The sequence below is a fragment of the Euprymna scolopes genome, chromosome 9 (genome assembly GCF_053919585.1).
Source record: "Euprymna scolopes isolate OS-2025 chromosome 9, ASM5391958v1, whole genome shotgun sequence".
NCBI lineage: Eukaryota > Metazoa > Mollusca > Cephalopoda > Sepiida > Sepiolidae > Euprymna > Euprymna scolopes.
This window is the reverse complement of record NC_136490.1, coordinates 161177053-161191743: the sequence shown is the minus strand read 5'-3', so window position 1 is coordinate 161191743 and position 14691 is coordinate 161177053. Positions and strand designations below refer to the sequence as shown.

Sequence of the window (14691 nt, the reverse complement as noted above, 5' to 3'; positions counted from 1 at the left end):
TCAAACAATCATGAGGTTGCTTGCACGGCAACTGACAAGGCAAATCTGCTTGCCAGTTGGTTTGCTCAAACTCCACACTGGACCCGAAACACCACTCCCTCCCTGACTTTCCTTTGCGGACACCACACTAGACGATTTGAAAACCACCCCTTCTCAGGTGCATGGTATCTTAAAAAACCTAGACACCTCAAAAGCATGTGGACCTGATCTCATCCCGGCTGTGCTATTAAAAAAATGCTCTGCCGAGGTTGCTCCAGTTCTGTCCAAACTTTACAATAAATGCCTTAATGAATCTTGCTTTCCTGACTGCTGGAAAACCACTTCTGTGGTACCAGTCTTCAAGAATTCTGGTGAAAAAACTGACCCACTAAATTATTGCCCCATTAACCTCCTCCCACTTTTCGCCAAAATATTTGAGTCCTTAGTTAATCAAGCCCTAGTCCAACACCTAACAGCTGCTAAACTCCTGACCGACAAACAATATGGATTCAGGCAAGCCCATTCAACAGCAGATATCTTAACTGTAGTCTCTGAACGTATATACCGTTCACTGGACAAAACCAGGGAAGATAGAGTGATAGCCCTTTATATATCTAAGGCTTTTAACAGGGTATGGCACGATTGTCTTCTAAGGAAAATTAGATCATATGGTATCAATGGAAGAATACACAATGTAATTAAATCATTCTAAAGTAAGAGAAAAATCCAAGTTGTCCTCGACGGTCGTACTTCTAAACAATATAATATAAATGCGGGAGTACCCCAGGAGTCTATCATTGGACCTTTATTGTTCCTGATATTCATAAATGACCTCCCTGATAAAATTGTTTTGGAGATGAGTATATTTGCCGATGACACCACACTCTATAACAGGCACGAGGGGAAAACGAATGAACACATATCCAAGGAAATGGCAGAATCACTAGAGGATGACCTCCAATCTGTAGTGGACTAGGGACAAAAATGGATGGTCACATTCAATGCTGCCAAGACTAAACTTGTTTCCTTCAATAACTACAAGAAACCTTTTCTACCATCAATAGCAATGGCTAAGAACACATTGCCTGAAAGTACTTCTTTTATACTCCTCGGCCTAACGTTTACAGGAAACATGAACTGGAACAGATACATTGAGAGCATTGCCAAGAAGGTGGGCTCTCACTACCGTACTAGAAAATTACTTACGCCTGAAAGTATCCTGTACCTCTATAAGGCCACCATTCACCCATGTATGAAGTATTGTTGTCACATTTGGGCTGGTGCATCTGCTATTTGTCTCTCACTCCTGGACAGGGTTCAAAAGAGAGGCGCCAACCTGATAGGTCCTGAACTTTCATCTAAGCTTCATCCCCTATCCCATTGATGAAATGTTGCATCCCTCTGCCTGTTCTACAAATACTTTAATGGTGGCTGCTCTGACGAACTGCAAGCACTTGTACCTCCTCGACGTGACTACCCCTGACAAGCAACTAAGTCCCACCCCTTTACAGTAGAGATCCCTAGGTGTAAGAAAGCCTTTTACTCCAATAGTTTCTTCTCCAGAACTGCAAGTCTTTGGAACTCCCTTCCGAGATACTGCTTTCCCAACTGTACTGATATGCAGAAGTTCAAGTGTAATGTGAACAAACATCTTTCTACTCATCTCCCTTTATAAAGCCTCCGCAAATTGTCCCCGATAGTAGCCCCTTACTTTAAAGTGTCACTTGCCTTGTTTGGGGTGAAGATTGAAAAAAAAAATATGTATGTATGTATGTTTGTACATCTCACAAAAACTTTCGACAGAAGCGACGCATTTTCACACGATCAGTATCATTTTGAAGCTCGACCCCTCGGACGACAAATATTGAAAAATTGGCCAAAAACATTAATTCTTCACCCTCAACTGGGCGCAAAGGGGTTTGCTTTTTGCCAATATTTTTGAAAGTCATCACCTCTTTTTGATCGACTAGCCTTAATTTAAACCTATGTCACTTCCGGTTTGGCGCTGGACGCAACAGCAAAGACGTTACTTTTTTTTTTTTTTTTTTTTCCATATTCTTTTCCTCCTTTGCAGTACAGGTTTGAACCTGCATGCCTATTACCACTTTTTTTGCTCAACACACCCCTCCAAACACCTGGGCAACGCCGGCACCAAGGCTTGTTCAAATAGAAATCGAATCATCATAGAGAATGAAGTGAAATGCAAACACGAATTTAGGATGATGAAAATATACACAATCTGAAAATAATGGTATTTTCTGTTTTGGCAAATAAAGACACACCATCAGGATAACTGGGGTGCTGCGAATACATTTGGTCCATTTTTATTTTATTTTTGCATGTAAATTATACAGCTTTTCTTATCATCTTCCAAACTTTTTTTCTTCTTCATTTTTCCAGTTACTTGAGAAGAGGATCCATGTTTGTCTATTCTCAGGAACAGTTTCAACAAATTTTAGGAATTGATGATTCCTGGCTGAGTGAAAATCTCATCGACTTAGGTAAGTTTTTCTGGTGCTTGTTTAGAATAACAATGAAAATTTTTATTTCAACTAAAAGCAAGGTTACGAGGTGCCTTAAATAAGTTTGCAAACTTTTTTGCATGGGCACTTTTATTGATAGTATATACATGAAATTTTTATTGATAGTATACACATGAAACTTTTATTGATAGTATATACATGAAATTTTTATTGATAGTATACACATGAAACTTTTATTGATAGTATATACATGAAATTTTTATTGATAGTATACACATGAAACTTTTATTGATAGTATATACATGAAATTTTTATTGATAGTATACACATGAAACTTTTATTGATAGTATATACATGAAATTTTTATTGATAGTATACACATGAAACTTTTATTGATAGTATATACATGAAATTTTTATTGATAGTATACACATGAAACTTTTATTGATAGTATATACATGAAATTTTTATTGATAGTATACACATGAAACTTTTATTGATAGTATATACATGAAATTTTTATTGATAGTATACACATGAAACTTTTATTGATAGTATATACATGAAATTTTTATTGATAGTATACACATGAAACTTTTATTGATAGTATATACATGAAATTTTTATTGATAGTATACACATGAAACTTTTATTGATAGTATATACATGAAATTTTTATTGATAGTATACACATGAAACTTTTATTGATAGTATATACATGAAATTTTTATTGATAGTATATACATGAAATTTTTATTGATAGTATATACATGAAATTTTTATTGATAGTATACACATGAAACTTTTATTGATAGTATACACATGAAACTTTTATTGATAGTATATACATGAAATTTTTATTGATAGTATACACATGAAACTTTTATTGATAGTATATACATGAAATTTTTATTGATAGTATATACATGAAACTTTTATTGATAGTATATACATGAAATTTTTATTGATAGTATATACATGAAATTGTTATTGATAGTATATACATGAAATTTTTATTGATAGTATATACATGAAACTTTTATTGATAGTATATACATGAAATTTTTATTGATAGTATATACATGAAATTTTTATTGATAGTATATACATGAAATTTTTATTGATAGTATACACATGAAACTTTTATTGATAGTATATACATGAAATTTTTATTGATAGTATATACATGAAACTTTTATTGATAGTATATACATGAAATTTTTATTGATAGTATACACATGAAACTTTTATTGATAGTATATACATGAAACTTTTATTGATAGTATATACATGAAATTTTTATTGATAGTATATACATGAAATTTTTATTGATAGTATACACATGAAACTTTTATTGATAGTATATACATGAAATTTTTATTGATAGTATATACATGAAACTTTTATTGATAGTATATACATGAAATTTTTATTGATAGTATACACATGAAACTTTTATTGATAGTATATACATGAAACTTTTATTGATAGTATATACATGAAATTTTTATTGATAGTATATACATGAAATTTTTATTGATAGTATACACATGAAATTTTTATTGATAGTATATACATGAAATTTTTATTGATAGTATACACATGAAACTTTTATTGATAGTATATACATGAAATTTTTATTGATAGTATACACATGAAACATTTATTGATAGTATATACATGAAATTTTTATTGATAGTATATACATGAAACTTTTATTGATAGTATATACATGAAACTTTTATTGATAGTATATACATGAAATTTTTATTGATAGTATACACATGAAATTCTTATTGATAGTATACACATGAAACTTTTATTGATAGTATATACATGAAATTTTTATTGATAGTATACACATGAAATTTTTATTGATAGTATATACATGAAATTTTTATTGATAGTATACACATGAAATTTTTATTGATAGTATATACATGAAACTTTTATTGATAGTATATACATGAAATTTTTATTGATAGTATACACATGAAATTTTTATTGATAGTATACACATGAAATTTTTATTGATAGTATATACATGAAATTTTTATTGATAGTATATACATGAAATTTTTATTGATACTATATACATGAAATTTTTATTGATACTATATACATGAAATTTTTATTGATAGTATATACATGAAATTTTTATTGATAGTATACACATGAAATTTTTATTGATAGTATACACATGAAATTTTTATTGATAGTATATACATGAAATTTTTATTGATAGTATATACATGAAACTTTTATTGATAGTATATACATGAAATTTTTATTGATAGTATATACATGAAATTTTTATTGATAGTATACACATGAAACTTTTATTGATAGTATATACATGAAATTTTTATTGATAGTATATACATGAAATTTTTATTGATAGTATACACATGAAATTTTTATTGATAGTATATACATGAAATTTTTATTGATAGTATATACATGAAACTAGTTGCCTTCAAAGTTATCTCCTCCGGCTGCAATGCACTTGTACCATTCCAATAACTTTTGGAAGGCCCTTTGTGTGAGCGTGTCCATAACACTCGTCACAGCCTCTTTCATCTCTATTGTCTCATAACGACAGCCTCTAACGTTTTCCTTAAGCTTAGGGAATAACCAAAAGTCACAGGGAGCAAGGTCTGGACTATAGGGAGGGTGGGGAACTGTCTTGATATCCATCTTGGTCAAATAGTCTGTGACAAGGATAGAGTTGTGGACTGAAACCCATATGATTTTTATTTTTTTTTATTTCCATAATTTTCAAGTTATAAATAAACTAACATGTATTTGAATTAATTTTTTTTTTTTTTTTTTTTGAGATGAGTAATTTGTATAATTTATTAAAAAAATAAACTAACATGTATTTGAATTAATTTTTTTTTTCTGAGATGAGTAATTTGTATAATTTATTAAAAAAATAAACTAACATGTATTTGAATTAATTTTTTTTTTCTGAGATGAGTAATTTGTATAATTTATTAAAATAATAAACTAACATGTATTTGAATTAATTTTTTTTTTCTGAGATGAGTAATTTGTATAATTTATTAAAAAAATAAACTAACATGTATTTGAATTAATTTGGAATTTTTTTTTTTTTTTTTTTTGAGATGAGTAATTTGTATAATTTATTAAAAAAATAAATTAACATGTATTTATTCATGGAATACTTGCCTCACAATATTATAAAGAGCTTTTTTGTTTCATTTTACTTAAAATTCTCAGAAATCAAGGGGCTCTCTACCTGCGGTTAACAATACTTGAACGCTATATGAAATACATAGACATTCGAATGTTCCATTAAAGTTCTTTATCTCTCAAACACTTGCCTCTGAGATGGGTATATTTGCTGATGACACCACAATCTATAACAGGCACGACAGGAAAACAAATGAACACATATCTAAAGAAATGGCAGAAACACTAGAGGATGACCTCCAATCTGTAGTGGAATGGGGACAAAAATGGATGGTCACATTCAATGCTGCCAAGGCTAAGCGTGTTTCCTTCAATAACTACAAGAAACCTTCTCTACCACCAATAGCAATAGCCAATGACTCTTTATCTGAAAGTACATCTTTCAAACTCCTTGGCTTAACGTTCACAGGAAACATGAGTTGGAACAATTACATTGAGAGCATTGCCAAGAGCGCTGCGAGGAAGGTGGGCTCTCTCTATCGTGCTAGAAAACTACTAACACCCGAAAGTATCTATCCTGTACCTCTATAAGGCCACCATTCGCCCATGTATGGAGTATTGTTGTCATATTTGGCCTGGTGCATCTGCTACTAGTCTCTCGCTCCTAGACAAGGTTCAAAAGAGAGTCATAATCTGACAAGTCCTGAACTGTCATCTAAGCTTCAACCGCTGCCCCATCGACAAAATGTTGCATCCCTCTGCCTGTTCTACAAGTATTTTAATGGTGAATGCTCTGATGAACTGCAAGCATTTGTACCCCCCACGACATAAACCCCTCGACAAACCCAACAGGCAGCTAAATTCCAACTTCACACAGTAGAGATCTCTAGGCGTAAAAGATCTTTTTACTCCAGTAGTTTCTCCCCCAGAACTGCAAGCATTTGGAATTTCATTCCAGGTCCCTGCTTCCCCAACTGTACTGACATGCAGAAGTTCAAGTGTAACGTGAACCGACATCTTGCTGCCCAACTCCCTACATAGTACCTTTGTAGCTTATGTCCCTGATAGTAGCTCTCTACACCAAAGTGAAAATATGATTAAAAAAAAAAAGGTGAGAACATAATTTTCCTCTCCCCAATTGGTCATTTTAATAAAAACCTGAATACTAACTTATATTCCTTCTAAAGCTTTATTTGTGGAAAAGTTTAATCTTCATATAGACCTTTGTTTTTTTTTGTTGTTTTGTTTAATTAAGTCCTTGGACAGAGAATGCATTTCTATAATAGATTAGAAACAGAAATTAAATTTGTTTTCACATCAAGAAAAGATGTCATTTTGTGTTGTCCATTAAATTGCTTCTGGATGTATTCAAAATCTGCAACTTTCAAACTTTACTGACGATCTTTCTCTTCTAAATCTCAAACTGTGACTGTTAAACTAATTTGAAATCCATTCTATTAATGTCACATGATAAAATTCAACCAATCAGAGATATCTAAGTTTGTATCTGGTTGATCTCTCCAAAACCGGGAAATTGCTTTCACATATATATGTTTCTTCAATTATATTTCAACTTTTATTTATACCAATCCTATAATTTATGAAGCTCATATAACAAATAAATGACAAAAGTCAAATTTCAAGATGTTGACCATCTTATCATTTATTCTTTTAAGTATTTTGGCATGCACAATTCTTAACAGCACCTGTTTCGCAGTGCAAAATCATTCATTCAATTATTATATCAATATCAATCAATGAATTTATTTTGCCCTTAACTCATCAGAATAAAAACATATCAATTTTTACAAGAAAATAAAGGCATATGGGCAAAACAAAATCTGAAAAAATATATATCTATAATATAAAGCTGAACGTCTGTGTGTATGTCTGGTCACGAATAGGCTTCTATATGGTTGACTATTATAGAAAACTGATCACACATAGTGACAGAAGATGTATCGAGACACAGGAATGGGTATGTTTGATCTGGCATAATGATGATTCATTAAAATTGTGGGGTCTGCGTACATGCCTGGTCCACAAAATATGGAAATAAAAAATTAAAAAATTAAAAAAAACGTTTACAAGTGTTTTTGATATAGATGTACATAAGACTATTTTGATTATGGGGTGTTCGTTCGTGCCTGATGTCCATAGAATGGAAATATGTCACAAAGTTTAACAAGGTTTTTTAATATAGATCCACAGAATATTGTGATAAGTGTTTCAGTGTGAACAGGTATGGTATAATAAATTATGGGGTTTATCTATTTTATTTTTACTTTCATCATATTTTGCTTTGGTTTTGATACCCCCAAATTCGAAGCTATCTCTTTACAACCCTTCCTTTTCATAACCTATCAATTCATACTTTCATAAATCAGAGTCCATTTTCTATAGGCTGTTTTTGAACCCAGTCAACGACGGGTACTTTTGCTAGTATATATATATATATAACAATACAAATAATGAGTAACAGAAACTTCGCTTTTTCAAGTTTTTTGTCTCCATTTAAAAAAAAGCAACTTTTGTTGATGTTGTTTTCTTCTTCCTATGCAGGTGCGGGTGATGGAATGGTTACAAAAAAAATGGCTCGTCATTTTCAAAACGTGTTCGTTACTGAAGTTTCTAAACAGATGCAAAGTCGGTTGACAGAAAGTGGATTCACGTGAGTTTTTCTTCATTTTAATAAATTTTAATAAATAGCAGCGTATGTCTGTGTACATGTGTGTTTGTAGACATGTTTAATTTGAGGTAAATCTAAAAAGTTTCTAATCAAGCAATATTGTAAAAGTTCTCCCTTGGCAGATCAAACACTTTCTGCTATTTAAAATGTTTTTGCATGAAATACAAAGTTTATTTCACATTTAATGAGTTTCACAGCGGCAGAGTTGTTAAGATTGTTGGATTGGAGTTACTCTGGTCCAGGATTCAATATGTTAGACTGATTCCAGTTATAAAAGCCACTCTAATGATTGTTAGTGAACATGAAACATATTTGGCTGTGGATAATATTCATAGAAGCCCTACTCATTCGCATAAACAAACCGACCATCAATCAGGCTCAATATAAGAGAGAGGGTACGCTTAAGTGCTTGTAAATGATTTTAATTGACTTTTTCAATGAATTCATTAAACACAATTTTTTAATTCATCACTCGCCTGAAGACGACTTATGGAAGTCGAAAACGTTTGCAGTCATAGGGAATTTCTTTTTACATTCGAACAGATTGACCTGCCAAATGGAAAAGATGGATCACAAGAGAAACAAACAGGAATTTTCCCTGCTGTTCAATGAAACATACGTAAGAGAAAATATACAGTAAATCTAATAAAAAAAAAGACATTTATCATACGATGCACTTTGTCAATTATGAGGTTCATAGCTCAATTGGTAATGCATCAGATGATAATCGCTAGGGTCCCGGCTTAGAATCTTGATAGATCTGGCCAGACTGATGAGTCATGAAGACGATGAAACGCATGTCTGGGTAACTATTTTATATAAAATTTAAGAGCAAGAGAGAGGCTCTGTTGCGCTTTGATGAAGGAAATAATTATTTGATGGAGGAAATAATTATTTCAATTTAGCATTGAGGCAATGCTCTCCCATAAAAAAATTGAATTTTCTAATTATAAACATCATAAATAAAAGTAAATAACATCATTCAAAATGTAAAACAATTTTCTCTCACTACGACTAGTTCAATTTGGAGAGCATCAGACGTTAATCACTGGGATCCCGGTTTTAAATCTCGATAGGCTTAGTTGCACTGGCGAATCCTAGAGACAGCGAGATGATACTTAGATGGAAAGAGTGTGAGTCTTGTTATTTTTCTTTCAGAACAAACAGTGTTGTTGGAATAATTGAAGATTTGTGAATTAGTGTTTCCGAGTTAAAAGCTGATTGTTTAGTAATACACTCAAAATATATGAACTCCCAATTTTCCTTTAGTGACTTGTATACAATTAAAATGATTGATATGCTGTAAAGATGCTTTGGCCAGCTTGATGTTTGGTGGGAGACTGCATTCACAAAGTGCTTCCCTCCTTAGTGGGCAGTTTGAAAGCCTAGGCCGCGACAATCAAAGGCTAGAAAGTTAAAAGAGAGCATCCCATATCTTTACAATTCGCCACAATTCACCCATGCATTTGAGATGCTGTACTTGCTTGGAGAGAAGCCAACCCGTGTGATGGCCGTGACAAATATGCTATAAAGATACAAACATTATCGTGCAAATTTTTTGTGATGATTTTCTTGAAAGAGTTGTCTTCCTTTAAATTTAAAAACAGAAAAAAAATCTGACCCCCAAGATCGCCATGAACATGGAATATGTGCTTACATTAAAGATGGCTTTCCGTGTGGTAGGGATATCTCGGGAGAAGACCCTAATTTACCTTATATGTGCTTCCGGGTTGCACTTGCTTACACCACTGCATTTATATTCGCTCTCTATCGCCCCCACAACAACGGAGTTACTATTCTTGAGAAATTGACCACATCCTATCTGCTCCTGCTCACTCTTCAGCTAAAATCCACATTTGTGGCGACTTCAATGTCCACAATGTGGAATGGTTGACCCACTCGAACAAGACAAATGATAAGGGGAGGTTCTGTCATGATTTTGCCATTGCCTATGACCTCACCCAGATTGTTCACGAACCCACCCGAGTGCCCGATATTTCCGGTCAGTATGCTAGCCTTCTAGACCTTTTTCTCACAACTTCCCCTGAGCTATGTTCAAATTCCGTTCTGTCTCCTCTGGGATCTTCCAACAACGCGGTTGTATCAGTTAAGATAAAAACGAAATGCAATAAGTCTGGAGATGTACCTCTCCACCATACTGTATATCGATACTCTACCGCTGACTGGGATAGCTTCCATACACTTATATCCAATCTACCACTTCCATGTTTAAAAAAGATGTGTCCTCCATAGTATCAGACCTGACCGAATGGCTAATTGTAGGCATAGACCGATTCATACCATCCAAAAATTCCAACAAAAACCTAATAGTCAGCCATGGTTCTCCCCAGAATATGCTGCTGCTATCGCGCACAGAAATCACTTTTTCCATAACTACCAACGTAATAGATGTACTAAGACTAAAGCTGCTTTCAGGACTGCCAGCAACCACTGCAAAAGAGTAATAAAAAATGCAAGAGAGCTATATGCTCAGTCCATTAAATCTAAAGTAGCTGAACAGCAGCTTGGTTCCCACCAGTTTTGGCAAATAGCAAACAGGATCCTGAACAGAAGCGTGCGTTCTATCCCAACTATCATCAATTGACCTAAGGTCATCTCGTCAGCATCAGACAAGGCCAAACTATTTGCCAAAAACTTTTCAGCTAATTCAACACGCTCTGCAACATACAAATATCTATGCGTGATGTCACCAAGCTAATCAAGAACCTTGATTCCAGTAAAGCAACTGGACCTGATGGCATTCCAATCATTGTGCTGAAAAAGCTCCAACCAGAAATTGCCCCCATACTTACAAAACTCTTTGAGCGTTGCCTTAAAGAGAAGTGCTTCCCAACACCCTGGAAAACCTCACCAGTATGCCCTGTATTTAAGTTCTCTCCCTCTCAGTAAAGACCAATATGTCTCCTGTGTGTCATGAGTAAGCTGCTGGAATCCATATTAAATAGAGAAGTAGTCAACCACCTCAGCAGAAATAACCTTAGTGACATGCAATATGGTTTCCGTTCTGCCAGATCTACAGCAGATGTGCTAACGGTTATATCTCATAGGATTAGCGAATCTCTTGACAAAGGCTTCCTCTCTAGGGCAATTGCTCTTGACATATCAAAGACCTTCGATAAGGTATGGCATAAGGGCCTACTTCACAAGATTTCCAGCTACGGTATCACTGGAAATGTTTTCTCAATCATAAAATCATTTCTCTCCGATAGGTTCATAAGAGTAGTGGTCGATGGGCAGAAATCAGAGGCCATCAATATTAATGCAGGAGTCCCTCAGGGATCCATTCTAGGCCCAACTCTCTTCCTGATATACATCAATGATCTCCCAAAACACATACTTAAATCATTCGTTGACATCTATGCTGATGACACGACCATCTATGGCAACACATCAAAGGCCGTAAATGACAAAGTTCTCTCAGATTCTCTCTCCTCTGATCTTGAGCGCGGGGGGAGGAGGTGGCTGGAAAAATGGTAGGATCCTTCTACTGCTCCAGAAGATATCTCACCCCTGATGCAATTCTCTATCTGTATAGAAGCCAAGTACGTCCAAGGATGGAGTACTGCTGCCACATCTGGGCAGGAGCTGTTAAAAAGCCTATCCTGCTTTGACAGAGTACAAAATAGGCTTCGTGGCCTAGTGGGTGATGTCCTTTTATCTTCCCTGCAACCTCTCTCCCACAGGAGAAACATTGCGAGCCTGTCTTTGTTTTATCGTTACTACCATGGCAGGTGCTCGTCTGAACTCCAATCTCTGGTCCCCCCTCGCCAATCTTTCATGAAAAACACCCGTCTAGCTGAAACCACTGTCAAAGATTTTCCCCACTCTTTCTGTGCCAAAATCAAAATGTAGATTCCATGAACAAAGCTTCTTTCTTAGAAGTGCACGCCTATACTACTATCCGCCGGTCACTGAGGTGTATAACCGACAGACGTATTATAGTAAATGTCTTAAAGCGGTCTCGGGAAGATCTAAAGATGGCCGTCATTAGGGTCTATAAGAAAAGCATACCTGAGATGTTGGATGTACTGTGTGGCTCCCTCTTCTCTCAGGAAACGTCTTGACCTCTTCACCCTTGGTGGCATTCTGACTGGAATTTTCTTGCATTTTCCGGACCGTTTCGTTGTTTCAGTCAAGGCGTTTATGAAGTCATTTATGGCAGACAAGAAAGACGACACGCAACACAATTGTAATATATATGGAACATAACTATTTTATTTTACATTAGAGATACAATATATTACAAAAAACTTTTACAATTTAAAACTGGACAATAAGCTTTTCAAAGCTAACTACCTTAACTAGTTTGGAGGGAGGGGGTGCTCCTCCCCCATTTACGGAGAGACAGAATATGCGTCCTCACATCATGGTGGTCGTGCAGGAAAAGAGACAGAAAGATAGCAAGGGAATTATGGGAAGGGATTTCTTTGTATCTCTACGCTCATGGCCAAATTACCACCCGTCCATGCTGCAGAGTGTGTTAGAAACAGTGGCACAAAGAAATAATGCCACATCCCTCCCTAAGCAATCCGAAATTTATGAGTATTCATGAATTTCGGAAATCCCTAATTTTCCGTGAATGGTACGTGAACCGGCCGTCAACAATCAATGTCCCCATGCTCTACGTTCCATCAGGAACTCAGTTAAGCAAGTTATTTTTTCCACCAGGCTCCTGGTAGACTGGTATACTGCTTCAAATACCAGAGAGGGTAATCATCCTCGCCCTCCATCGAGGCAATGACCTCATGATTTCAGTTACTGGATTTACACTTTCTTAAGCAACTAGTATAATATTTTTTTTTAACAAAGCCGGATTTTACGTGAGTTCATCACACCGACCTATACATATTTCACAAAGCCAGATTTTACGTAAGTTTATCACGCCGACCTATACTTTTTTTAATTTAGTCTGCATAACATTATTTCCGTAACTGAATTTACGCTTCCTTCAGCAACCAGTATAATGTATTTTAAACAAGTCGGGATTATGTGACCTCATCACGCCGACCTATATGGATTTAGTAAAACCTCGGTCTTCAGAGGTTCTAATCCAATTTAATTCTGTTAGAGCAAGGAGTCTGCCGGCGAACGACTAATAAAAACTATGCACCACAGAATATTTATTAATTATATAAAGAATTAATTAAGAAGGGCACTCAGCCTTCATGAGTTAGAATACTCAATTAGGTAAAAAAAATGTCAAAAAATAAACAATTTAAAAACATGGTATACATTAAATCAAAGAAATAGGGTGTTAATTTTATTTCTTAAAAAAGAAAACATTTTTAAAAAAATAATTTCAGAGCACCTTAGTCACAATTAGAATTTGTTTACATAATGCAAACGCATTTCAAGTTATTACATTCATAATTAACTTTTTCCCAAATTTCAGGTTACATTTAAAAAGTATTTTTTTTTTTCCAAAACAACTTGATTTACAAAAGATCATTAAAATTTCCTTCAGAAATTTAAAAAATTATTTCAAGTATTTTGGTTTTAAAATCAATTTTTCCTTCCCAAAATACCATTAAAAATTCCGAATTTATGTTAGTTAAATTAATTACTTTAGAAAGAAGTTATTATTTTAAAACGATCTTCTCAAAATATCATAAATTTCGAATCAACCCATTTTTCACAATGAAATCCAAAAATTATTCTAAACATTTGGTCAATTATTAAAATCCAAAAATTATTCTAAACATTTGGTCAATTATTAAAATTAATCTTCCTAAAAGATCATAGAAAATTCATTTTGAATCAATTTACTCTTCACAATGAGATTCAGAGACACCCCAATTTTTTTTCATTTCATAATTATTATTTTTAAAATTCAGTGTACATTTAAAGTTATTTAATTGATTCTTAAAAATCATTTCTTCTTGTAGACCACTATCAAGGTCAATTCGAATGCAGCAACTTTTCACGTTAATTAACTTTTTTTTTCAAAGTAATTAGTTTATTATTTAAAAGCAACTCTCTTCCTAAAATCACTCACAAAGATTATTCGGAATTAATAAACTCTCGCCACACCTGGGAGTTACATTAGTTAACGATCAGTTCTGTATAGTTAACAGCTTGAGAAAATTAAAGTTTCAATTAAAGAGAGATCTTTCTAGACTGAGGAAATTTTTTTCTCAAGAATTAATTAAATTTTTTGTAAATACTCCCCAGACAATATTTCAGGGACCCTTATCATACGGTCCAATTTCAAATAAACCTTACACTAAAGAATTCACTCGAATAATTCTTCCTTAAAAATCATCTAGAATTCCGGAAAATTTCTTTCGTTAGTGAAATAATATTTCTTTAGGAATCATAAAAAATTCAGAGAATATTCGAAATGTAAAGCATAATTTTTCTTTA

At 33.7% G+C, this 14691-nt stretch overlaps 1 protein-coding gene across 1 annotated transcript in view; it reads left to right on the top strand.

Moving 5' to 3' along the window:
* Nucleotides 1–14691, top strand: part of LOC145284959 (protein-L-histidine N-pros-methyltransferase-like) — a 43319-nt gene that overhangs the window by 21178 nt on the left and 7450 nt on the right. Inside the window, exons 3-4 of the mRNA XM_080134062.1 lie at nucleotides 2380–2480; nucleotides 8181–8289. Coding sequence (XP_079990188.1) covers nucleotides 2380–2480; nucleotides 8181–8289 — 210 coding nt within the window. The remainder of the gene's footprint in view (nucleotides 1–2379; nucleotides 2481–8180; nucleotides 8290–14691) is intronic.